General features: G+C 44.3%; 2 protein-coding genes across 2 annotated transcripts in view; one reads left to right on the top strand and one right to left on the bottom strand.

The window, feature by feature from the left end:
• Mrps27 (mitochondrial ribosomal protein S27) overlaps window positions 1-22,591 on the bottom strand; it is a 71,370-nt gene extending 48,779 nt beyond the window's left edge. Inside the window, exons 1-4 of the mRNA XM_031360729.1 lie at window positions 22,373-22,591; window positions 19,849-19,926; window positions 6,601-6,671; window positions 4,369-4,427 (exon numbers count right to left, since the gene is read on the bottom strand). Coding sequence (XP_031216589.1) covers window positions 4,369-4,427; window positions 6,601-6,671; window positions 19,849-19,926; window positions 22,373-22,445 — 281 coding nt within the window. The 5' untranslated portion in view covers window positions 22,446-22,591. The remainder of the gene's footprint in view (window positions 1-4,368; window positions 4,428-6,600; window positions 6,672-19,848; window positions 19,927-22,372) is intronic.
• Window positions 22,417-24,030, top strand: part of Ptcd2 (pentatricopeptide repeat domain 2) — a 22,857-nt gene continuing 21,243 nt past the window's right edge. The window contains exons 1-2 of the mRNA XM_031360728.1: window positions 22,417-22,684; window positions 23,854-23,946. Coding sequence (XP_031216588.1) covers window positions 22,432-22,684; window positions 23,854-23,946 — 346 coding nt within the window. The 5' untranslated portion in view covers window positions 22,417-22,431. The remainder of the gene's footprint in view (window positions 22,685-23,853; window positions 23,947-24,030) is intronic.

Genomic DNA, 24,030 nt, shown 5'->3' with positions numbered 1-24,030 from the left:
CAATGCTCTTGTTCTTATCACCAAACCCTTGTGAATCTCAGGTGAGGAATGAACCAAGTTTACCCATTTGCTATTGTTTAATACAGAGACTGATTATAGTTGAGTATCTTCCCCAGCTTGCGGTGAGGATTAGCAAGTAAAGACACCACAGCAGCAGCAGTGTTCAAGCTGCTGCTCCTGAAAGTGGTGAAGGGAACTAACTGTTCCTAAAAACACTCTAGGAACTGTCTGCTGCCCTTTGACCTACAGACCTAAAATAATAATAATAATAATAATAATAATAATAATAATAATAATAACAACAACAACAACAAGTTGGAGTTTCATAGACACCAAGCAATACGTTAACAGAAAATTTAAGATAGCCGTAGAACACAAGCTCTAAGACCTCAAAAAGCTATTCCTGCGCAAACCTGCTGCAGCTCACTCCTAAGGAGCCCTGACTTTCCCCTCTCCCTGCAGGCACAAACACATCCCTACAACACCACCTTCCAAGGGGCCATCATAGCACTTATGCTCACTGAAAAATGAAGCTATTTTGGTCCTTCGGCGGGCAGGCTGCCAACCTAACACACCCAGAGACATGCAGGCTGCCATCTGTCCCTTCCCAGCTGCTCCTGACCTGTCATCCGTCTCCACCCAGGGACTCCTGGTATCTGCCAGGTCAGCTAAACAACTGATGAAGGACCTTGAGGCCATGATACAGCAGCCTTCCTCTCATTACTGGGTGGCATGTTGCTCTCCATGACAACACAGGGGTCCGATTCTGAGAAAAAGATCCTCTCCTGGAGCTCTGCAGCCTTTCTACGGAGTGACAACAGACTCAACATTCGCCATGCTGGTTTTTTTTGTTTTTTTTGTTTTCCCTTTAAATCACAGGCCACTTTAGAACTGTAAAATTTTCAGTAGAGAATATGTTGTATAGCTGGAGATTCCTGTCACCCGTCAGGAAGGACCGTTATGCTGCAGATTAAATAACCACTTCTGATTACTGATGCTTGAGAGTAACGGGAACAAGTTTAATTTCACCACCACAGTCCCCCAAATGATGCAGAAGCCTAAATAAGCTTTTAAAAGTACAATTTGCAAATATTTTCACTAAAGAGGTCACCAAAAGGGAGGGCAGAGCTAGAGCTGCATGCTCTTAGCGTAGCCATCAAATGCTCACACGGGAGCAGCTACAGCTCACTGTCACTATAAAGACGGTGGCTTTTACTGATGCCATATTTTTTTCCTATGGCATGTAGTTTTGTCTCCTAAAAATGGAGACACATTAGGCCTCCACGTTCACTTGTCTAAGTGTGGACAGTAACCATGGAGGGGGTATGTGTCCAGCTCAGACCTGACTAACAGGCCAGGAAAGGTGGTTTTCAAAATGGAAAAAGCGTGCTCACTGTATGAAACTTTATGGACGGTCACCCAGGTAGGCAGTGTTCCAAAGGAGATAAAGAACACTACAGTTCTCAGAATGAACAGGGCCAGTCCACAGACTCCCGACACTCAGGCACATCCTTGTATCTGTAATCCCAGTTTCCCTATCACACCGTACTCTGTATCACACTTTCTCTTGACTCCTTCCCCACAGTTCCCTTAGGAGCAGTCATACCCCAGCCTGCTCCTTCACAATACTCTTGCTCTGGGCGACCCCAGGACAGCTTCGGCCTGGGAGCTTGTGGCTGCCTGCTCAGGACAGGCAGCCCCTTGCCCTCTCGCAGCTTGCTCACTGCTTAGGCAATCTCTGTCTTAGACTTAGATTGTCACTGACCGCTGACCAGCCTCTGTGTCAGCTGCTGTTGGCTGACTGTGCCCACGTCACAGTGTTCACCCGCTGCTGCCTCACTGGTACTGATGATGCCAAAATAAAGCAGATATGTCCCCACCCGCGCCACCCCAGCCCTATTCTCCAGACAGTAGCTTGGGGCCTGAAGAATCTTCTTCCATACCTCAGCTCCAGGAGACTCACTGTACCTAACCTTTCATTTGGAAGACAGAATATCTGTCAGCCACATACTTGTCTGCCTTTACAGGGCAAGCTAGAATAAGGAAAGAAAGTGTTGCATTAAAGAAATCAAAGGCAGAATGTTTCAAAGGAGGGCTGTGGGAGGAAGCAGAAAGACCAGGCAAAAGAGCCTGGTCTCCTCATGGGAGGCCCTGGAGCTTTTGTAGTCTACATCCTGAGCTCTCTGGGGGTGAGCCTATGGACCCCGTCTCCAAACGGGTTTTTCACAACTGAAACCAATTACACCGAAAGACAAGTATCAAGATACTAAAAAGTTCTGGATGAGGCAGCATGGGCTGCGTCCTCAGTGCGGCAGACCCAGAGCAGGGGCTGTCTAACTACCGGGCAGTGAATGCAGTTGTAAGGAAGCTGCTACAAACAGAAAGAATCAATGATTGGTGTGAACGACAAACGCTGCAAACAGTGCAGGCATCTGCCATCTATAGTTATAACAGAAGAAAATGCTAAGCATTACTGAGATGCTAAAGTGTGACTTTTATGCTTTCCCAACTTGCATCTCTATAAAATGTTCTCTGAGACTCCAACATAGAAAGCAGATGGATGCATGGCTTCTCTGGCAGAAGCAAAGGGCCTGTGGTGGGACAGTTGGACCCCTCCCTCTCTCTGGTCCTCATAGTCCCCCAGCCATGCCCCAGGGCTTCAGGAAAGGCCTGAAGACCACTCCCACAGGCACTTCCAGGCTTGTTTCCCAGCCCAAAGCCAAACCACACCCACCACATAAAGTCGTCTCAAGTCCCTCCCACTGGGTAGTTTTTCCTTTAAATGCCTTGCTGAAGCTTCCATTATAACCACCATACCTGAGCAAGCCCTGTTTTCCACATGCTTGCTGACTGACTCTCGGTCTCAGTTGTAACCTTCCTACTGACTGAGTCACCTTTATCTTTACTTTTTGAATTTTCCCTTCAGATGGAGAGAATCACAGTTTTCAGATTTTTGTCAACGGACTGACTGCCTTAAACACGTGCAGTTTACTGTGGTAACTAAACCATCTTTTCTCCTTCATGTTTCCTTTTCTATCACAAAGAGTGGATCCCAGTGTGGCCAGCTCCCAGAGAGTAGTGCACAGCCCCCACACATATGTCCCTTCAGCTGCCTCAAAAGCAGTCTTCCTATAAAGATCCCTGATACCCCACGATACTGGCTTGCCCAAGCTTTCCTGTCTGTGATGTCTAGAGACTTCTCATGTGCTCCTGGGATGAGATGAGAAGGTGCTATGTGCCACAAGTCCTAGGAACTGCTGGAGCTTGGAATTGCTACCCATGCCCAGATCCACAGCACAAAGTCTTTCAGCTTTCTCCTGGTCAGTTAAAATCTGGTGGTGGCTACGGGATGTGACAGCGAAGGCGGGAAGCCTACACCATAGTAGCAATAAGTGTTACTCTGAGTCAGTGGTTACCTTTCTAATACAGTTCCTCATGTTGTGGTGACCCCCAACTATAGGATTATTTTCATTGCTACCTCATAACTTTAATTCTGCTGTTATGAATTGTAATGTAAATATCTGTGTTTAAAATGGTCTTAGGTAACCCCCATGAAAGGGTCGTTTCACCCCCAAAAGGTTGGAAATGGAATTGCTTAGGGAGCAAGGAATGCTGCAGGCAGAACAGCCAGAAGCTGTAGGCTCTCTAAGATTAAGAAGTTGCTTGACATTCCTTAATGGTAGGCCTGTGTTTTTAAGGTCACTCTGAGGTCAAAAGTTACTCTGTAAGGATGTCAGCCACAATAATCACAGAAGGCCTAACTAGTGGGAATTTCTCAGAGGATCAGGTCTCTGGTTTTGCAGCTTAACCCCCGATTTCAGTTACTCAAGAGAAACTCCAAGAGTAAAGCTTGTAACTTTTCATTTTTATAAACCTTTCCTGAGGCCTTAGAATGTTTTGTATATCCTCTCAGGCTAGGAAGCAGGAGTCATTTAGACAATGAGAGAACATCATTATCACTATCCTTGCATGGCTTACCCAGACTCTTAAAACACAAAAGTATCCACAAAGTCATTAAAGTATTCCAAAAAACTTGAGAATAAAAGCTAATTCTGATCATGAAAAAGAGAATTTTTAAAACAGTATCTTAAGAACATTTGCTATGACTAGAGCAAATCACAGTGGCTTGGACTTAAAGAGTCTTACGCATGGTCTAAATAGAAACAGAAGACAGCAAAGGCATGAATCTTCTGTTTATGTTCTGGACTGCATGCAACTGGGTTCATCACACACACACACACACACACACATGCGCGTACTTATATGTATGCATATATACAAACTTCTCAGTATCATAAATGAAGAAGAAAAACCAAAACCCCAAGTGTTGAGAGTGAGTGTGAATCCAGAAGTGAACGGAAAGCTTACTTGTAGAGATAGTACTCTGCAGAATCTATATCTTCTCGAGATGAAATGTTGTCCACAAACTAAAGGAGAAAAAAATCCTTGGTTGAATACAAATTATGCCACATGTTTGGTCTAGATCATGCACTGATTTTAAAAGGTATGTACTCTTTTTATTGGGATGATGCTCCTGTGGTAGGTAGGGCTCCATTCTGAAAACCCTTTACACTGGTAAAAACAAAAGATACACCACAGCTTCTCTTCTGTGTATTTCTATATCTGCTCCAAAACTAAACAAACAGCAAGAAAGCCCCATTAAAAGCCAAACCCAAGCCTTGCTCATGCAGACAAGAGCTTTTCACGGAACTGTTTAGAGACATCATCACCTTTATCTTTGTCTTTCCTCTCCATCCTAGGCTCCAAATACATGGAATACACAGAGGAAATGGCGGAGATTCATTTTTAAAATAAATATAATTCATTTTTATTTTTTGTTCATTAGTGTTTTGATTGCACGTATGGGGGTGTCAGAAGCCCTGGATTGGAGTCATGGACAGGTGTGAGCCACCATGTTGATACTGGGAACTGAACTCAGGCCCCCTGGCAAGGGCAGCCAGTGTTCTTCACCACCGAGCCACCTCTCCACACCCCAAATGGTGGGGATTCTTAACTCTGGAGCAATAGTCTTCAGAACATTAAAATCTAAGTGTAGGGATTCTGTTTGTAGCTGTTTTCACTCTGATTTTACTGTGAATATGAAGCAGCTGTTTTAGGATTAAGGCTCCTCCAAGCTATAAAATCTACTGAGCATTGGTGCTGGGGATGCAGCTCATCAGAGGGGGTATTCGACCAATACTCAGGAGGCTCCAGGTTCAATTGCCAGCACTGGAAAAACAACCTGTGGAAACTCTCTGAGTCTGCTCTTTACCTACGATCTGAGTGAGCAGGAAATACTCCCCAAGGGTGGATTCTGCTCGCAGGTGGGAGATCTCAAGTAAGAAGACAGAATAAGAGACTGGGCGTGCTGTGAGTGTAACTAAATCCTCATGAAGAGAGAGAAGGGAAAGAGAGACTTTCTAAAAATAATCAGGCCCTTTGGGTTTGACTTAGAAATCCATTAAAGGACAGATAACATGAGGTGCAAACACCAGCCCTGAGCCTGAGATGCAGCTCTCCTGATAGCATGCTCTGGCACAAACAGATGGCATGGGCCCTCTGGGACTGAGCTGCTCCATCTGGATCAACAGCTACAGGCTTCCATCCTGAGGAGTATGAAGTTCAGGTTGGAACTGGCACACAAAAGCTCTTTAAAGTTCCAAGTGTTGTCTAAATGAAAATCAGGTATTTTAGCCCAAAGAGGGGGGAATCACCCTGAAAACAATCTTCTCCACTATAGGGGGGACATTAGTCCCCAAGTCTAAGGAGTGACAGCTGAACTGTTTCTCTACTAAGAGGACAAAGGGCACAGAGAAAGGATCAGGGTCGGAAGGAAAGATTCTTTCCTTCCCCTCACCTAGATTTAGTAGCTCCTGACTGAAGGATCCTATTCACTTATACAAAAGGTGTTTCCAAGTTCTCATTACCTCTGAGGTGAGATACAACCACTCTCAAGCTGGAAATGGGCAAACTAGAGGATTCTGCTGCCCAGTACCATGACCTGGTCTTGTCTTGATGGTGATGTCAGGTGGACTTTGATGTTCCAGCCTCTCTGCCTACATGCTGTGTGCATCTGCAAAGTTATTTCATCATTTGTGCCTTACAAATACCACACACATCTCACGGCTGCTGTGGAAATGAACACACATGATGTATGGCGAGAAACTAGAAGAGTGGCTGTCATGGAGGTACCCTGTGGTGGTTCCTACCAACCACTACTCCTGGTTGCTGGCCTGACAGTTCTTCTACCCACTACTCAGCAGCAGTCAGTTCACCATTAATTAGAATCCATTCTTCCACAGATGTTTACCAGCTACTGAAAATATGTTCACTGCTATTACACTGAAGGACATGTTAACTTTAAAACACAGAATAATATAACCTGAGGAAAAGCAATAAATCAGTGATTGCTAACTTGAGTCTGGTATATTTATTTCCTTACATTTTAGCCACTACATCACAAAATATCTACTGGTAATTATAAAAACATACTACTCTGCGTAAAGTTATTTCCCATGTGACTCCTATTTCTACAGCACAGCCCTGTCTATACAGTCCTGCTTGCTTTCTCCTTTGAAAGTAGGTTTAAAATGGTCTTACCCGTGATACTGATAAAGAACTAACAGGCAACTTTCTTTCGTATGCTTTGTCCATTAAGGATGCAAGATCGGCTGTGAAGACAAAGGAGAAAGAACCCTGTTACATATGCACACTTCTCCAGAAAAATCCAACAGATTTGACTCCTGCCAGATGGCTGAGAACTTTACAAAGTAGTATCTAAACAGATGCTCATTCTTGCTCTTTTTCAGAAATTGAGGACAGCTATTTAATCACAGTTTTAAATAATTTGTTGAACTAGAGAATATAAAATAATAATTTAAAAAGTACAAATTTAGCTCTTAAAGATGGATCGATAAGGCGCCTCTTCAAGGAAACATAAAGCATGAGGTTTGTCAGTCTGTTGGAAAAGGAACCAGGCGAGGTGAGGCAAGCCAGGGAGCCATCACTACTTCTTATTCCCTAGCAGTGTACACCAGTCATATGGTAGCCACTCCACAGGTTTTATAATGGTCATTTACCAAGAGACTTTCATATATTTGCTAAACAAAGCAGAAAATCCCCTGCCTCAACTTCCTGATTAGTAGTCTTCACTGCCCAGGTGTTGGCTCCTCTCAACAGACCATCCTTAGGACACCAGGAATGGGTGACATCACACTCATCTCAGACCCTAAAACCACCTTGATCCTAGGCAACACTCACTCCAAATGGTTTGTCACATCTTATCGAAGTTTCTCAAGTTTATAGTACTTTCTAGCTCCCTGCACTCTCAGCTCATGGTTCTACCTCATTTCGATAGAAAGATAATCAAGAGAGCATTATCCTTGTATCAAGTCTAATAGGCCAGTGCTAACTCTGTCCTCATTTGATCTCTCTCTATCTAGAGATATCCTTAAGGAAATATTTATCTGCTTATCCCCACCCCACCATTTCTCAGGCTCCATTAAGACTGTCTTTTCTTTCTGTCTCTCTATGTTGGAATGTTCAACTCTCAGTAGTAGAGTATGCTATGGCTTCACACCTGGGTTCAGGCGCTGCAAGATGACAGTCTCTCCCACAGCTTTAATCTCACAGTTGGCTCGGTGTGTAGACATCTACCCCAATTCTGGCCTTTAATTCCAGACCAGCCTTTCCAGTTGTTTGGGGATATCTCCATTTGTGTGTTCAACAGGCAGGCCTTTCAATTGCATGTCCTCTAAATTCTTCAACTGCCCACTCTAATGTGCTTTCCCCATCTCAGTAAAGAGACGGCTGGCTGGCCGGAAAACAGGAGTTATCCTCGATCCCACTGTTTTACATACTAAGTAACTGGTCAGCCACACCTATGGGCTCCAGATGTGAATATATACATATTTATTTCATCAACTCCACTGCTAGGCTTCTAATCTCTTTACTTCCTGACCATGCTTTAATGGCTATTAAAGGGTCTATGGGAATAGCTCAGTTGGTAAAATGTTTGCCAAGTAAGCATGGAGTTTGATCATCAGCACGAATTTAAAGTCAGCCATGGTGGCATGAGCTTATGATCCCACTACTGAACAGACCACTGGAGCTATCTGACCAGCCAGGCAGCTACTGTGCTGGGCACCAGACCAGTGAGCAACCTTGCCTCAAAACACAAAGTGAAAAAGACTTGAGGCTATCCTCTGGCCTACATCCACACATGCACAGGTGTGCACATGCAGCCACCAGCATGCTGCAGCCACCATCATGCACACAAACTCATGTGTCATCACCTCACACCACACACATTCACATGTGTGTACATGCAGCCAGAGTCATGCATGCAAATACATGTCATTGCCTCACATCCACACATGCACAGGTGTGCACATGCAGCCACCAGCATGCTGCAGCCACCATCATGCACACAAACACATGTGTTATCACCTCACACCACACACATTCACAGGTGTGTACATGCTGCCAGCATCATGCTTGCAAACACACAGGTCATTGCCTTGCCTTTACAACTGATGTTCTATCAAGCAAGCAGGTTGAGAGAGGCTTGTAAAGATAGTTCAGATCCTGCTATTCTCTTTCTGAACCAAACTACTTTCTACTAACTACAAATACCCATCTAAGACGGTCCCTGGTACCCTTACAGTAAAAGTGCCAGGGAGAACTGAATTCACCAGCCTGCACTCAGTTCATAGGACAGTTCTATGAAAAGCACTCAGGCAATATCTAAAGGCAGGAATCAAGGGAAGAAAGGATAAGGAATAAATGGGTACACTTCTCAGGCTTTCTCCAGGTGAAGCGAGTAGCAAATCTTGAGACATTCAGACACGCTCAACTGACACCTGTTCACTGGTAACTTCTTACTGTGTATTTAACTATTTTCTCTTCTTGCCTCAGGAAAATGGTCCCTAAGACTTGTAGCAACTGTGGAAAAACAACTTGGTAAAGTTCCTAATATGTGACTTGATATAAATAGCCTTTTTGAATGACTATTTTAAAATATTGAAACAGGTGATTACAGCATTCGTAAAACCCACAAACAGATCTTTCTATCAGGGATCAATAATACTGTCAAGAGCACTTGCTCATAATTAGACACTTGTGCTACTAAGTCTATAATTAGGACTACTCTTATGTTAATGTTCAATATGAAGAATCACCCCCCCCTTTATTCAAAATTTATGCTGTATTTTAAAAGGCCAGGATCAGGAGCTACCGGCCTAACTGAAATGTCCTTGTCCTTTTCATGAGTATGCAGAGCATCTCACCCATCACAGGACTGGGACAGCTCGCTGATTCCTTCAAGCATGGTAACCAGAGTCCATCTGAAGACTTCACACCAAGGCATCTTCAGTGAAGTGGAATTGGCCAGGGCTTCTAAAAAAGGCAGCAGCTGCACAACCCCCTTCTGATGACTAACATTTACATACTGTGCGCAGGAAAGATTTGCTGCAAGTACACTACTCAGCCAATCACCTTGCATCCCAGAACTGCTGTGATGAATGAGGCAGAAACCAGGGAAGGGCGGGAGGGCCGGGAAAGCAGGGCAGCTGCAGCAATATGGAGGGCCAGCACCACAGGTTCCTGGATGGTGGCCTCCACAGCCAAAGTCACACTTCATGCTTTACTGAGGGGCCAACAGATGCCCAAGTTCTGTTCAATGAGCTGTGCCAAAGATGCCATTTTGCTGGGTTCTCAGCTCCCCAGGAACACTCACTGAAGCTGATGGCTGTGGATAACAAAGACTGTGGGAAAATGGATCTGAAATACGAACTCTTTATTTAGCAGAACTTTCAACTACACATGTGGAAATATGTTTAGAAGATGAAACACAGGATAGTATTAAAGCGTTCTTGTTTGAAGACAGCAACAGCACTGAGGATCTAAGGTCTTTTTATAATGACGGAGTGAACTCCCAGGAGTTTAAGGCTGTGAATATCCAGGCTAGCCACCCAGAGTAAGGGTCATATTCTATAGATCTGTAGTAAACCAGGACATCCAACTCTATTAACAACAGACCCAGCAGTCAGTCAAGAAGAACATGAGCTGTGTAAGAACTACTATGCAGAGGAGGCAGGATTTGGATGTGATATCTAAGCCCACAGATGATACTAAGAAATCCTATTTCTGGAATATGATGAACTATATTGCTTTAACAACTCTTTTTACCATAAAAATAAAACTGAGCTTTGAAAACGTTAAATATAATTGCCAGGGGCCACATGAGAACTCATACTTGGAGGACTTGAGGGAGTAACTGTAGTGTTGGTCACCCCAGGGGATCAGCAAGATGCCAAGACCTTTGGTTGGTTAGGAGGCTCTCTCGTGCAGTCTGGCTGGAGTTGCACATACCGAAAGGAGAAACTGAAACAAGGACGGCTGTTCTCCAAGGATCAGATTCAAGTGAGCTTGGGTGCCTCAGAAGCCAACATACACCTTTTTGGTAATCCCAAGTATGCCAGGCTAAGGATTTTATTCAAAGAGGTGTTCTTTTATACAAAACCTAGGGGCAGCAAACTAATCTAAATGACAAGAAGCACGTCAGTCATTTCCTGGGGGCCTGGGTGTGGAGCAGAAAGGAGCAAGGATATATTAAAGGACTAGAGACAACTGCCCTTGGAAGTGACCGGAGGGACTATGATGTACACGGTCATATATAGCTCCACATTTGTCAAAATTTATTAAACTGTATGCTCTGGGTGTGGCTTGTTTTTATGTAAATATTGCAACAAAGTTCAAAAGAAAGGGAAGACAGGATAGAACAGAAAATAAAAACAGGCATAGCGCTGCATGTCTATATTCCTAGCACCCAGGAGTCTGAAGCAAGAACACAAGTTTGATGCCAGCCTATGTTGCACATCATGAGCCTGCCTCAAAAAGCAAGCAAGCAAGCAAGCAAGCAAGCAAGCAAGCAAGCAAGCAAGCAGCAAGCAGTAAGTTAAAAAGAAGGTTAGACATAAGTGAGAACTTAGTGAACTGAAAATCAGGAAGAAGAGAAATTACCCAGAATGCAACAAAGAAATGTGAGAAGGATGACACTAAGAGACACAGAGAACAGAATGATTTCTGAAAGAAACTTAATTTCCCAAAAAGTAGACCAAGAGAATGAGGTGAGCTGACAGGTAATGGAAAAACAGCACTCGTATGCGCGCACACACACACACACACACACACACACACACACACACACACACTCCCTATGAATGACAGGGCTATAGTTCAGCCCTGGTTTCATTCAGTTCCTCAGGTACCGTGCATCTGGTCTACCTTGGGCTTGCCAATTACAGTGAACTGGCTCTCGGTGAGACCCAGAGATCTGTGTGTTTCTACCTCCCCAGTGTTGGCTGGCATTTCAGGTATGCACCATCACCTGGCTTTTAAAAAAAAAAAGATTTGCAGGGCGGTGGTGGCGCACACCTTTAATCCCAGCACTTGGGAGGCAGGGGCAGGCGGATTTCTGAGTTTTAGGCCAGCCTGGTCTACAGAGTGAGTTCCAGGCCAGCCAGAGCTATACAGAGAAACCCTGTCTTGAAAAACCAAAAAAGAAAAAAAAAAGATTTATTTTATTTTCTGTGTAGTGTTTTCCCTGCATGTTCATATATCCATATGTACACTGAAGATAGTGTCAGGTCCTGTGGGAGTTACAGGTGGCTGGGAACCTCCAGGTGAGTGCTGGGAAGCAAACCCACCTGCAAGAGCAGCAGCCAGTGCTCCTAAGCAGACTCGTCTGTCCCCCACCCAGCCCCCATCCGGCTACCTCACTGGTTACTGGGGATCATCCTCTCTCCAGCCCCGCCCTGTCCCCGCCCACTCCCCCATAGGGCCTCATTAGGTGCTGAGGATCAACTCAGGTCCTTGCGCTTTCGAAGCAAGCACTTTACCAAACCAGCTGTCTCCTGAGAGTTTTTCAGAATTAATAATAAAAGACAGTCTTCTAAACTTATGTCCAACAAACAAAATCAGAGTCTGCGTCACTGTGAAACTGGAGAATGGGATCACCTTAAAAACAGCTAGGAGGAAACCGAGGAGCTATTTACAAAGGAAGACAAAAAACGAAAACCACCTAAACAAACCAAGGGCCTTAATATCCCAGCAGGAGGGGTTGTGCTCGGTTTGTTTTGAGTTAGTAGCACTGGAAAAAAGATACAAAATTAGATGAGCGAGTGACAGAAGAGAACACTGCAGGCAGGAGTTTACACTTAGAAAGAGGACAGAGCAGAGCCATTTGAAACAAGTAACACAAACTGTATTTATTACAGCACTGCTGAGGAACTATTCAGAGGTGGAGTTCAGTAGCTGATGTTCAGAGATGACTTGAGATGTAGAACTGGGAGTAAATAAAGGGGCCAAGACAGCAGTTTAAATCTGGTGTTTTGAAGGATGAAGCCTTACTTAGTATTGGACAACAGCACAGTATATCACTTTTCCTTTGTGTGCCTGTGCGTGTGCCTGTGTGTGTGTGTGTGTGTGCATGTGTGTGTGTGTATACATGTGTATGTCTGTGTGTACTATTCTAAAGGATAAAGTGGTGAGCATTAGAATTTAAGTTAAATAATTACCTTAGAGGATGTAGGACGATAATCTTAAAAAAAAAAATGGAAATAGAGGATATAACTTTCAGACTAGTGGGATGGGGAAAATGTAGCTGAAGCAGAAGGGGAGTGGGAGAGTCTCTCCTGCGTGTCAGTGAGCATCTTTCCTCCATCACAGGCTTCCACCACGATCCACTGCTTCACCACACTTCCAGAAACACACTTTCCCTGCCGAATAAGATGGATGCCCTGGGGCCTACCACAGGATGGAGCTGGGACTCAATAAACTCACTCACCAGGCAGAGGATTTAGATAAACTCAAAGCTGTCTCGGGCAGGAAGTGTGCACCCACCCCACCATAGGGACATGCTGCTCCAGAAAGGATCTCACTGTATCTAAAGAGAGTCCTCCAGACTGCAGTCCTGAATCACCACCTCTACTACGTAGTGGGAAATGATTGCTCAGGTAGGCCAGAATAAAGTACACTCTGAATTAAGACAGGAAATACCAGTTTGCCTTGGGATGGACTCTCTAGTGTTCTACCACCCCAGGGCCTGGAGAGACAGACCACTTAGGTAGAGATGGCTGCACTATAAATTTTCAGGGATGGAGGGAGGGAATCTAGGCCTTGAGCTCTCTACTCCTATATCAACAGCAGCTGCTGTTTTCTGTGACCTTGAGTTTGTTCCTGTAGTCTTCCCCTCCACTCAGCTCCATGCCATAAGCTATCATCTCTCTAAGCCATAAAGTAACAAACAGCAAGATCAAGTACCCAGGAACCACTAATGGGCTCTTCTGTCAAGGACTAAATACGCAGTAACTGTGGACAAAGACAACAGTCCGCCCATGAGACGAATGACGTCCTGAGCCTTCCTAGATCTGTAGGAAAAACTATGAGATTTTGGGCTGTATATTGACTTTAGAGTTGGGGTATGTGGACCTCCTAACAATATTGACTCTTCCAAACCATGACAACAAAAATAAAAGCAAAAGCAACAGCATTAACAGCAGCAAAAACAAGGGATAAGACTAACCACAAACAAAATGACCAAAAATAAGTCCAGCTAGGCCATCAACCATGGAAAAAACAAAACAATAACAAACAAAACAAGCCCTGAACCTAGTCAAATTATTTTTTACAACTGGGACGGATGGAAAACCAGACACATCCAACACTAGCAGAAAGATGAAGTCTGCAAGTCAAGAGTGTGAGATGCTCCCCAAAAGGTGAGTCTGCTCGAGCGTGACACGTGGAGTGTGACATGTCTAAGACATGACAAAATGTGAACATGCAATGTTTAAGGATGGCATTATAGTTCTCTTTAAAAATCGCCATCTTTTGGAGGTACATATCAAAATACATATAAAATGACTGGGTGACAGATATACTTAAAAAGCAGCTGATGGAGCTATATATGAAATTGAACTGATAACTGTTGAATCTGGTTTACCCCATATTTCTACAAAAAAAAAAAAAATTAAAGAGTCAAGGCAAAGTACTGCTGCTTGTGTGCTTCAGTTCAGTTCTTGTTCAATTAGAGCATTAAAAATATGTTTATAAAAATACCAGAAACCGCTGGGCAGTGGTGGCACATGCCTTTAATCCCAGCACTAGGGAGGCAGAGGCAGGCGTATTTCTGAGTTCAAGGCCAGCCTGCTCTACAGAGTAAGTTCCAGGACAGCCAGAGCTATACAGAGAAACCCTGTTTCGAACCCCACCCCCCCTCCAAAAAAAAAAAAAAAAAAAAAAACCCAGAAACCAGTCAGGTGTGGTGGTGCACACACCCAGCACTTGGGAGGCAGAGGAAGGTAGATCTATGAATTCAAGGCCCACCTGACTAGCAAGGGTTACAAGGTGAGACCTGGTCTCAAAATACAAAAATAGCAGAAGCTGGTTATTTCATATATTTAGGTGACTACTTTATATATAACAACAGCTTTAAAAATATATTGCCTTTTTGAAATATACAACACACACACACACACACACACACACACACACACACACACACACACACGGCACACACACATTGGGACTAGTTCAAAACAGTCCAAAGGATTAGGAAGAGGAGCAGACCTAAGCTGATAACTGCTGAAAGCAGATGGCGGGTGCTGGGGCTTCTTTACAGCATTCTCTCTACTTTCCTGTTTTACACTTTCTCGTGTAAAGTACAAAAGGGATTTTATAAAGCAGCCTCTGGTGTTGCAAATAAGAATTTTGGGTGTCTCTGAAGAAAGCTAGGCACAACCCGGTCTCCAAAATGTGAAGAATGCTCTAGCTCCTATCCAGGTGTGCTCACTTTGTGGTAATTCAGTGCATATGATCTGTGCATCTTTTTGAATGCACAAGGCAACGCAACAAGTAGCTTTCAAGAAAATAGAGGCGCGGCATTTCAACATTCAAGGACCATAAGCACTCCTAAAGCAGCCCTCGCCAAGGAAGGCGGGCGGAGCCAAGAACAACACACCCGCAGCGGCGCCAATGGGGGCCACAGGAGCGAATGCCTCATATCGGCCCTCCTCCCTTGTCCAATCAGCGAACCCGCCCCGAGCACCTCACGGCCCTCCCAGCGCGATGTCCAATCACGACGCTCCACATGAGCGCACACTTCCCGATAGGCCCGCGCCCCAGCGCAGATGGAAGGGCCTTTCTTGCAAGGACCACACTGCCATCTACTGCCCGACCCGCGGAAATGCAGTCACAGGAGCACCTGGAGCAGTCAGCAGTTTCCCCGTTCATAATCAGAGCTCCACCCTTGCCAACGCAAGCAGTCGTGCCATACACAAAAATGTGCACCTATGAACCAGAGGCGGTAGCAGTTACTTCCTGTAACACAATGGGAAAGTACAGTCGCTAAAGGTTCCTTTTTCTTCCAGGCAGTCTGAATTCCAAACTTTACTTCACATCAAATAAACAAAGGCACATACACAAGGGGCCCAGGGACTCGTCCATTCCACTTATTTCTAGGATGAATGTTTAGGAACTAGGGCAGACATCACCCATCCCTGATTTATAGCTATAGAACAGCAACTGCCGGAAGTGGTAGCATTGGGACACAAACCCAGATGCAGAATCCACATCATACTACTGAGGGAAGGCATAAGACTAGATACAGAGTAGGAAAACAGTTCTGACTAGAGGCAGAGGGGCAGCAATGACTGGACGTGTTCAGTAAATGGTAATTCACTCAAGCACTTAACAGAGAAGAGACAATTGGCTCCCTGGGATATTAATGTGTCACAGATTATCATCGTATTCTTTGGCAAGCAACTTGTTTATTCATGTAGCCAGGATGAAGACCTCTAGATTTGTGTCCATATATACAAATGACCTAACTATACCTAACACAAGACACAAACAGTGGCTGGCTCCATTTTCTCATCTTTCCTCCACACCTAGGAAAATGTTTAGCAATAAACTTTCCCAGAATGCATTGTTCCTTCATATTTTCATAGCACTGTGGGCAATTCACGTATGGTGCGTGAGAACCATCTTTACTATATAACTATCCTAGCATGTGGCTCTAAGAGGAGAGTAACTGAATTCAGAGGGCATTGTAACGTATGTGTAGATCATTTGTGACTCTCACGTTGACTGGATAGCTGGCACTTTCTAGATAGAAGACAGAGAAGTTGTATCCCATGCAGTGGTGTGACTCCCCACAAAACCCTGCCTCTGTTGGGAACGGAGCTCTAACCCCAGACTGGAGAGCATAGCAAGGCCAGGGAAAGAAAGCCCCATGCAGATGAGTGGGGTTCAGAAGTACTGGATAAGACTCAATGGCATCTACCACCTAGCTCCTGTTTCAAGTACCACTCACTGCCCACGAAAAGGAATGAGCGTTCCCAAGGAAGGGCTGAGTCCAGGCTAGGGAAGGGGAGGGACTAACCCTAGAACATACTGTTAAGTGAGAAAGTAAGCAAATGGTGAGAAAGAGAACATGGAAAATAACTGGGAAGCATTTATATTAGCCAGGTAGCACAGGACACTGGACTCCAAATAATGACAGCAATGAACTACGGGGAGAAAAATCCCACCAATCAACAAATGTCAACATATGTATGATCACAGTCAGATAAAAGACAAAGAAACACAAAAGGAATCGAGGTCTGCTGCCTAAGGGGAACGCTGGTGCCAACTAGCAAATATGCAGAGGTGGTGGGAGGTGGCGAATCATCACTCTGCAACCTTTACAGTATAGACTGACTCAGGCCAAAAGCATGGACGGGAAAAAAAACTACGGGAAAACTTGAGAAGCAACTGGATCTCCCTACTAGTCAAGAAAACCCGCCAATGCTGCAGCTGAGAACTCAGACGCATGTGACTAGATCAGAACTGACATTCGTAGTGGAGGCACAGAGACACCAGCTGTGTCCACATCAGATACCCCAACAGGGTCACGTCATCAGAGTAGTCTGAATGGGGAGGCAAAACTGGGTTCGAACCATAAAGAAAGATAAGAAAGTCATAAGAAATAAAAAAGGATAAGGAATAATTTCAAAAAAGAAGACTTGATTTAAATGCAACATGAACCTGGAATGCATCCTATATTAGAAGAGGAAAAAACTTTGATAAGGGACATTTTGAAGTCAAGTGACAAAAAAAATATTAAAAAAAGCATTAACGAATGAACGCAATAAATGTGCTGTGGTAGATGACATGCATGCATACTGACAAATTTAAGACAGTTAAAAAACAACATGTGCACACCTGATAGGGACATAGATTACACACACACACACACACACACACACACACACACACACACACACACACACATACCCCAGAATGAGAAAACAAAAATAAATACATCAAAATAAAAACAAAAAGTGAATATGGGCAAAGGGTAGAAATGAATATGGGCAAAGGCTGAAAATGACTTCCAGGGGCTAGGGTATGGGTTAGCAAGAACACCTGCAGCTCAGACGTGAAAACCTGAGTGTGTGGTCCCAGCACCCAGAACAAAAGTCCAGAATGGTTGAGTGCAGGCCTCTCATCCCATTCCTGAGGGATCAAGGTGGGAAGCTTGCTTGGGTTTGTAGATGGTCAGCTCAGCTCCAAGTTTGGTAAGAGACATTTTTACTACTTTAAAACCTGTTTCTAATTAATGGAACTAATTTCATTTTAACACACAAATACAAAGTACTTCTTGCATACTTAAAAATAAGCTGGATTTTTTTCATTGATGCATTCTTCAATAAAAACTGACTGAAAACAGACCTTTGAGTTACTCAGACCTTTACCAAAAACTTTTTGATTTTTAAAATTAAAATGTCACTCAGGTATACTTGCTATGTCTGATTTCGCCAGTACAGTACAACTGCACGCATGCCCATTGTCCTGTGGGTCGGTGGCTAGCCATGGAAAGTGAAAGCACGTAGTGAATTCCAAATCCTCAGACGCCTAAAGACTTCATTACATTTCAAAATACAACCATACACCACAGTACTTCACTTTTGTTTCTTTTTTTATAGCATGGTAACTATATACATTTTAAAGTATTATGTTTAGAAAAGTATATTAACTTTGAATTTAATGTCCAGATACTATAAAGTGTTGGATTTAAAGGCTGTGCCAACCCTTAAAAATGAGAATCAGACTTAGGTTCCCCGTGGAGAGCTTGACCACTCACCTTCAGAACCTGCCCAGCTCTGCTTTGGCTGGCCCTCGCCACGCACCCATTCCAGAGCTGTGTACACATATGCATTCCAAAGCTACTGGACACACACGCATTCCAGAGCTGCTAGACACACACGCATTCCAGAGCTGTGTACACATACACATTCCAGAGCTGCTGGACACACACGCATTCCAGAGCTGTGTACACATACACATTCCAGAGCTGTTGGACACACACGCATTCCAGAGCTGTGTACACATACACATTCCAGAGCTGTGTACACATACACATTCCAGAGCTGTTGGACACACACGCATTCCAGAGCTGCTGGACACACACGCATTCCAGAGCTGCTGGACACATACACATTCCAGAGCTGCTGGATACACACGCATTCCAGAGCTTGCTGGACACACACGTATTCCAGAGCTGTGTACACATACACATTCCAGAGCTGCTGGACACACACACATTCCAGAGCTTGCTGGACACACACGCATTCCAGAGCTGTGTACACATACACATTCCAGAGCTGTTGGACACATACACATTCCAGAGCTGCTGGACACACACACATTCCAGAGCTTGCTGGACACATACACATTCCAGAGCTGTGTACACATACACATTCCAGAGCTGTTGGACACACACGCATTCCAGAGCTGCTGGACACACACGCATTCCAGAGCTGCTGGACATACATGCATTCCAGAGCTGCTGGACATACACGCATTCCAGAGCTGCTGGACACACACGCATTCCAGAGCTTGCTGGACACACACGTATTCCAGAGCTGTGTACACATACACATTCCAGAGCTGCTGGACACACATGCATTCCAGAGCTGTGTACACATACACATTCCAGAGCTGCTGGACACACACGCATTCCAGAGCTGCTGGCCAGCTCTGCAACTCATATTCTCAAAGGAGTCCATGATCGTTCTGAAGCATTCTAAAGGTAGCCACAACTATCAGCTACATCCTGCTCTTCTAGAAGAATCCATCACAGAGGAGGACTTTGTTCTTATCTAACACAAGCACTGTGAAGAGTGAGCACATGGAGGTGGGTGGTGGATGTGTTGGGTCAGCGCAGGGGTTCATGAGCACAGAGCTAGAGTCTCACAGCCCATCGCCCATCTACTCATTCCGAATTATCAGGACAGTGCTTGCACATTCGGAAAAAGCTCCTGTGGGGTCAGTGCTTTCTTTTAGGCCCTGGTAATCTATACAAGGACAGCTGCCTGCTATCTGTGAACTATGAAACAAGAGACAAGGGAAACAGGGCTCTCTGAGCTTACTGCTAGGAAGACGCTCACTGTCTTTCCTCACTCTCTCTCCGTGGCTTCCAGGAGATTGCATATTTGCTTCCAAATCTGTCACCTGGCAGTGGTACTGTAAAACAGAGGCAAGCTGCATTGAAACTCCAGTGCAGTGAACAAAAAGCAAAAAGGGACTGTTTACATAGCCTCAGTAGTACATCATCGAGGTAGACAACAAGGACAGTGGAACACAGAGGGCAGCAAAGGTGTATGGACGTAACTCTTTTTAAGACTCAAATGTACTTCTGTGAGCCGGGTCATCATAGAGGTATCACATGACATGCAGGCGTCATGTGAGCGTATGATGCAAGGTATGCGGGGGTGACTGCAAACGACAGCATATGGCAGCACCTACCCAGATGGTATTGTTCCTTCTCCCTTGCTTCCCACTGGCAGCTGTCCACGTACGCTGCAGAAAGCAGGCATCTTTTACCTGAGGGAAAGACAATCAGTATAAAAGGCATGTTTCACAGATCTTTACTGAACATGACTTCTCTTGTGTTTGCAACTACCAGCTTTTATAGAAATGAGATACTGTAATGACTACCACTCAGTTCTCAGCCTCCCCAATCCTTCTCTGCACATGCCATTCAAAATATTTGCTTAGCCAGGCTGGAGTGAGTGTATGTGAGTTCAAGGCCAACCTGCTCCATTCAGTTTCTAGCCAAGCAGACCTACGTAGCGGGCCCCACCTCTAAGACTGGAGTGTTTAAATTTTTCCCAAGCTGATTACCCTTAGATCAATTACCTTGGAGCAACAATATTCTCTAAAATAAGCGTCCTAGGTAAAAAGAAACGTTTCTCCATGGAATTCTGTACTACTTTGAAGGACCAGAACTTCACATTTGGTGGAAAATATATTTGTTCCTATAGTCTTATACATTTTTTGTTTTGTTTTATAGCTCTGGCTGCTGTTCTGTAACTCCCTTAGAGACCAGGGTGGCCTTGAACTCAGGTCTGCCTACCTCTGCCTCTAGAGTTAGAATTAAAGGCATGGACCACCGCATCTGGCTCTATCCGGGCCTTTAATCAAATGTCTCCAAGCATTTTGTTTGCTTGTTTTGTTTTTAAAATAAAGAAATAATGTGATTGTGGAAATAGACAAGCTTTAGCAGCACAACTTAACTTTTAGCCCTTGCATTGCCAATAATAAATGCTACGAAGCTTGGGCAAATTTCCTATAACATCTCTGAATCTTTTTCATCATACACATATGGGGGAATGGCAGCTAGCAGCATGGTAGGTAAGGCTCACTAAGCTCTCACTGTCTACTAATTATGGCACCCAGTAAGCTTCCTTCCCGGTCCTTTCCATACACCTGTCTTTTGGCTGTTGCTCTATCTCAGTTCACTTTCCTTCCATCTTTTTGATCATTTTAGCTGTACTCTTTCATCCTATTTTAAGTAGACTATTTAGAAGCCTCAAAGTGTTGCATATGCTGACTATCTGTCATGACTTTGTACAAGTTGAGTACTTGAATCAGGGTATTTATACACATACCCAAATCTATTCCATGTACTTATATTGCCTTTCTACAGCCTCCACCTATGGTCTAATGCAGCATCCAAAGAAACTTGCTGTAGAAATGAAAATAATACATTCTAAGTTGTCCAGGACAAAAGCCACCAGCTACATAGAGCCACTGACCACATAAAACATCAACTGCCACTAAGAAACTTAGTTTTTAATCTTACTTATCTTCAACTTAAATTTAAATAGCTACAAGTACTAGCAACCACCATGTTGGAATAGCTTACCATAAGTTTACCAGTTTAAACTGAAACCAAACTGCCAAAGTAAAGGTTCTCTCACATTGCTCTATATAATTTCCATTTCTTTGTTAGAACGGTTGCCCCAGTCATTATAAGCAAGCAACTTACTCTCCTTTATCTATTAGAGTGGGTCTTATTAGACTTCAAAAAATTTACTAGCAATCACAACTAAATATGCTAAGTAGCTCTACAGAGCATTCTTTATTTTAGTGCCAAATATTATTCATATCATTTTGTCAAATGTGTGATATGTAGCGTTCTTGCCAGGTAGCTCAAACATTTTATTTTTAGAAAACTCCTGAGGCCAACTATGAAGTTTTTAAATGGCTGTACACTTAGTAGTGCGGGCAAGTATGCTTTTCTTTTTGTAACTGGTGTTAAGGGAGTGATTGAAAATAAGCAGCACTGGAAATATCCAAGTGTGGTTAGCTCATTTGACTCCTGTAACCTGGCACATCTTCAAGGATTATGAGGTTGTACCCAATACAAACTTGGCTTTTGCAAATACTTTAAAATGTACTTTCACCATTAGGTCCACTAAAAAGGCTTTGAGTGATGTGCAATTCAACTCACGACATCAAAGCGTTCTGCTTGTTTACCTACTTGTGGAAAGCTGTAACAAAAAAGAAATGTCAGGCAGAAGTTGTGACCAAGGTCACCAGGTACAGTGATGCTAGTATTGAAAAATTCTTTCAGGAGATGAGACCAAGGGTTCGGGTAGGGGGAATGAGGAAAAACCTTTTGCCTGTTGACCCTCCAAAGAAATCTCAGGGGAAGAAAACTGTTCTAGCCCACGGAGTGTACATACTTGGGTTTTTCATGATCACCAAAAAGCCTACTAGTTTAACACATTACACTTGCAAGATATATGCAAAACCTCATGCCACAGCCTTCCTCTACTTTTCAAAAGTTTGGATTGGCGGGTACTAGCCTTAAAGGAGAGGAGTTATTTTTCCTTTCTGTGCTACCAATACCCTAACGGCTTCTCTAGCAACCGGATCCCAGAAGCATTTATGCTCTTCCTGGAAGCCCATCACTCCCTTCATTCAATAAACAGCGTGCTGAGAGGCCTAATAGAGCTGAAGCTCCAAGGCAGCAGCCACTAACCTGCCACGCAAAGGCGAGACGCGGAAATTCTCCGAGCCAGGAGCACCCCACACCGCACCATGGGGGCCGCCATCTTGGAGCGTACCGAGTGGAATGTCGGCCCGGGGGCCAAGCACAGAGCCCGCCTCCGCCGGAAGTGGGCGGACCACCTTGGGCGGTGCCCCCTGCCCGCGTCCCGCAGATGGTGCGGCCCGGCCCGGAACAATATGGCTACGGTATTTCGGCCCTTGGAAAGTCTGCGGAAGCCGCGTCCTTCGCTGCATCCCGGGGTGATTGGCTCAGGCTCCGCCTGCTGCCGCTGCACTCTCGGAGGTACCGGTGGCCGCAGGCCTGGAAGGAGGGAGGGTGGAAGAGAAGGGAGCGTGAGACCACAGTGGCCTCTCTCTTTGGAGAAGGCTCGTGCTCCCTTTCCCTTTAGCTGCATGTGTGAGCAGCTCGGTTTGTCTGGGGCTGTGAACCCCTCCGCTCGGTGCCTGGAAAGCAAAGTGCAGCTAGGGTCTGGACTCGCAAAGGTTCAAGTTGCTCTTTGAGAACATTCCTCACGGGTTTCCTTCAGCAAGGTTTTGGTACGGAGTTTCAGAGATGGGAACCCAAACCGTGCTCCTTATATTCTGAAAGACTCGAGGCAGGCTTCCTCATCCTCCAAATTATTCCTTACAACCTTTCTGAAAATATTAAACGCGTGACTGCTATTGACAGTAAAGTTATTTAACGTTTTAGTGTGATATATACATATATATGCACACATAACACACAAACACACATATTTCCTTCAGTCAGCATCCAGTGACAGAGGTACCCTTCTTCATTTACAGAATAGGAAGTAGACAAGGTTGTCACTTGCACACGGTCACAGGGAGCCGGTTTGAACTGAAGACCCAGGTCTGACGGCTTCACAGGACTACCTTTTCATAAACAACTATTTTTGTTACTACTTTAGCATATCAGATCTCAGTGCACAGTTCGTCTGTTTTTATCTCATGCACAGCCAACGACACAGAAGGATACATTCCAGACTTGCTAAGCTGTGGTCAGTGATTTTGGGTTTAGGGTTACTGAGTCCAGATCTGAAAGGCTATCTTCAGTGGAGAAGTTTCAAAACTGGAAGTCATAATGTAGCTTTTCCCAATATTTCATGCTTCTCCCAAAATCAACCAAGCAAAAGTGTGTGTGTGTGTGAGTGTGAGTGTGTGTATGTGGTGTCTGTGCATTGCTAACCCCTGACTAGATAGCAAAGGCCCATTTGTTCTTCGTATCTCATCTTGTCAACCAGTCTTCACACTCCATCAATCCCTACCTCCTTTCAAATGTAAGACCTGCCAAGACTTGCATTCAGTACTTGACTGGAGATATTTGCTTCTCCATCAGGGATATATAATATTTGTACCTATCTGGATGGATCATTTAGAGGCGACCAAGCTCTTATTTACTAGGGGGAAAAAACAATCAAAATGACTTTATTTTCTTTTTCTAACTTTTAGCTAAAAGATACCTACTCACAGATAACATTGTGAAATTAAAGGAATTTCAACATAAGAAGGTAGCTATTGCATATAATCTTCCGAGCACCAAAGGTAATATCTGTTTTATTAATTCTTTCATTGTCTGTCATTCATATTTCTTCCTTGTCTCTATTTATTCTTTCGAGACCTATGTCA

This window comes from Mastomys coucha, unplaced genomic scaffold, assembly GCF_008632895.1.
Source record: "Mastomys coucha isolate ucsf_1 unplaced genomic scaffold, UCSF_Mcou_1 pScaffold8, whole genome shotgun sequence".
NCBI classification, from domain to species: Eukaryota; Metazoa; Chordata; class Mammalia; order Rodentia; family Muridae; genus Mastomys; species Mastomys coucha.
This window is presented reverse-complemented; position numbering and strand designations above follow the sequence as displayed.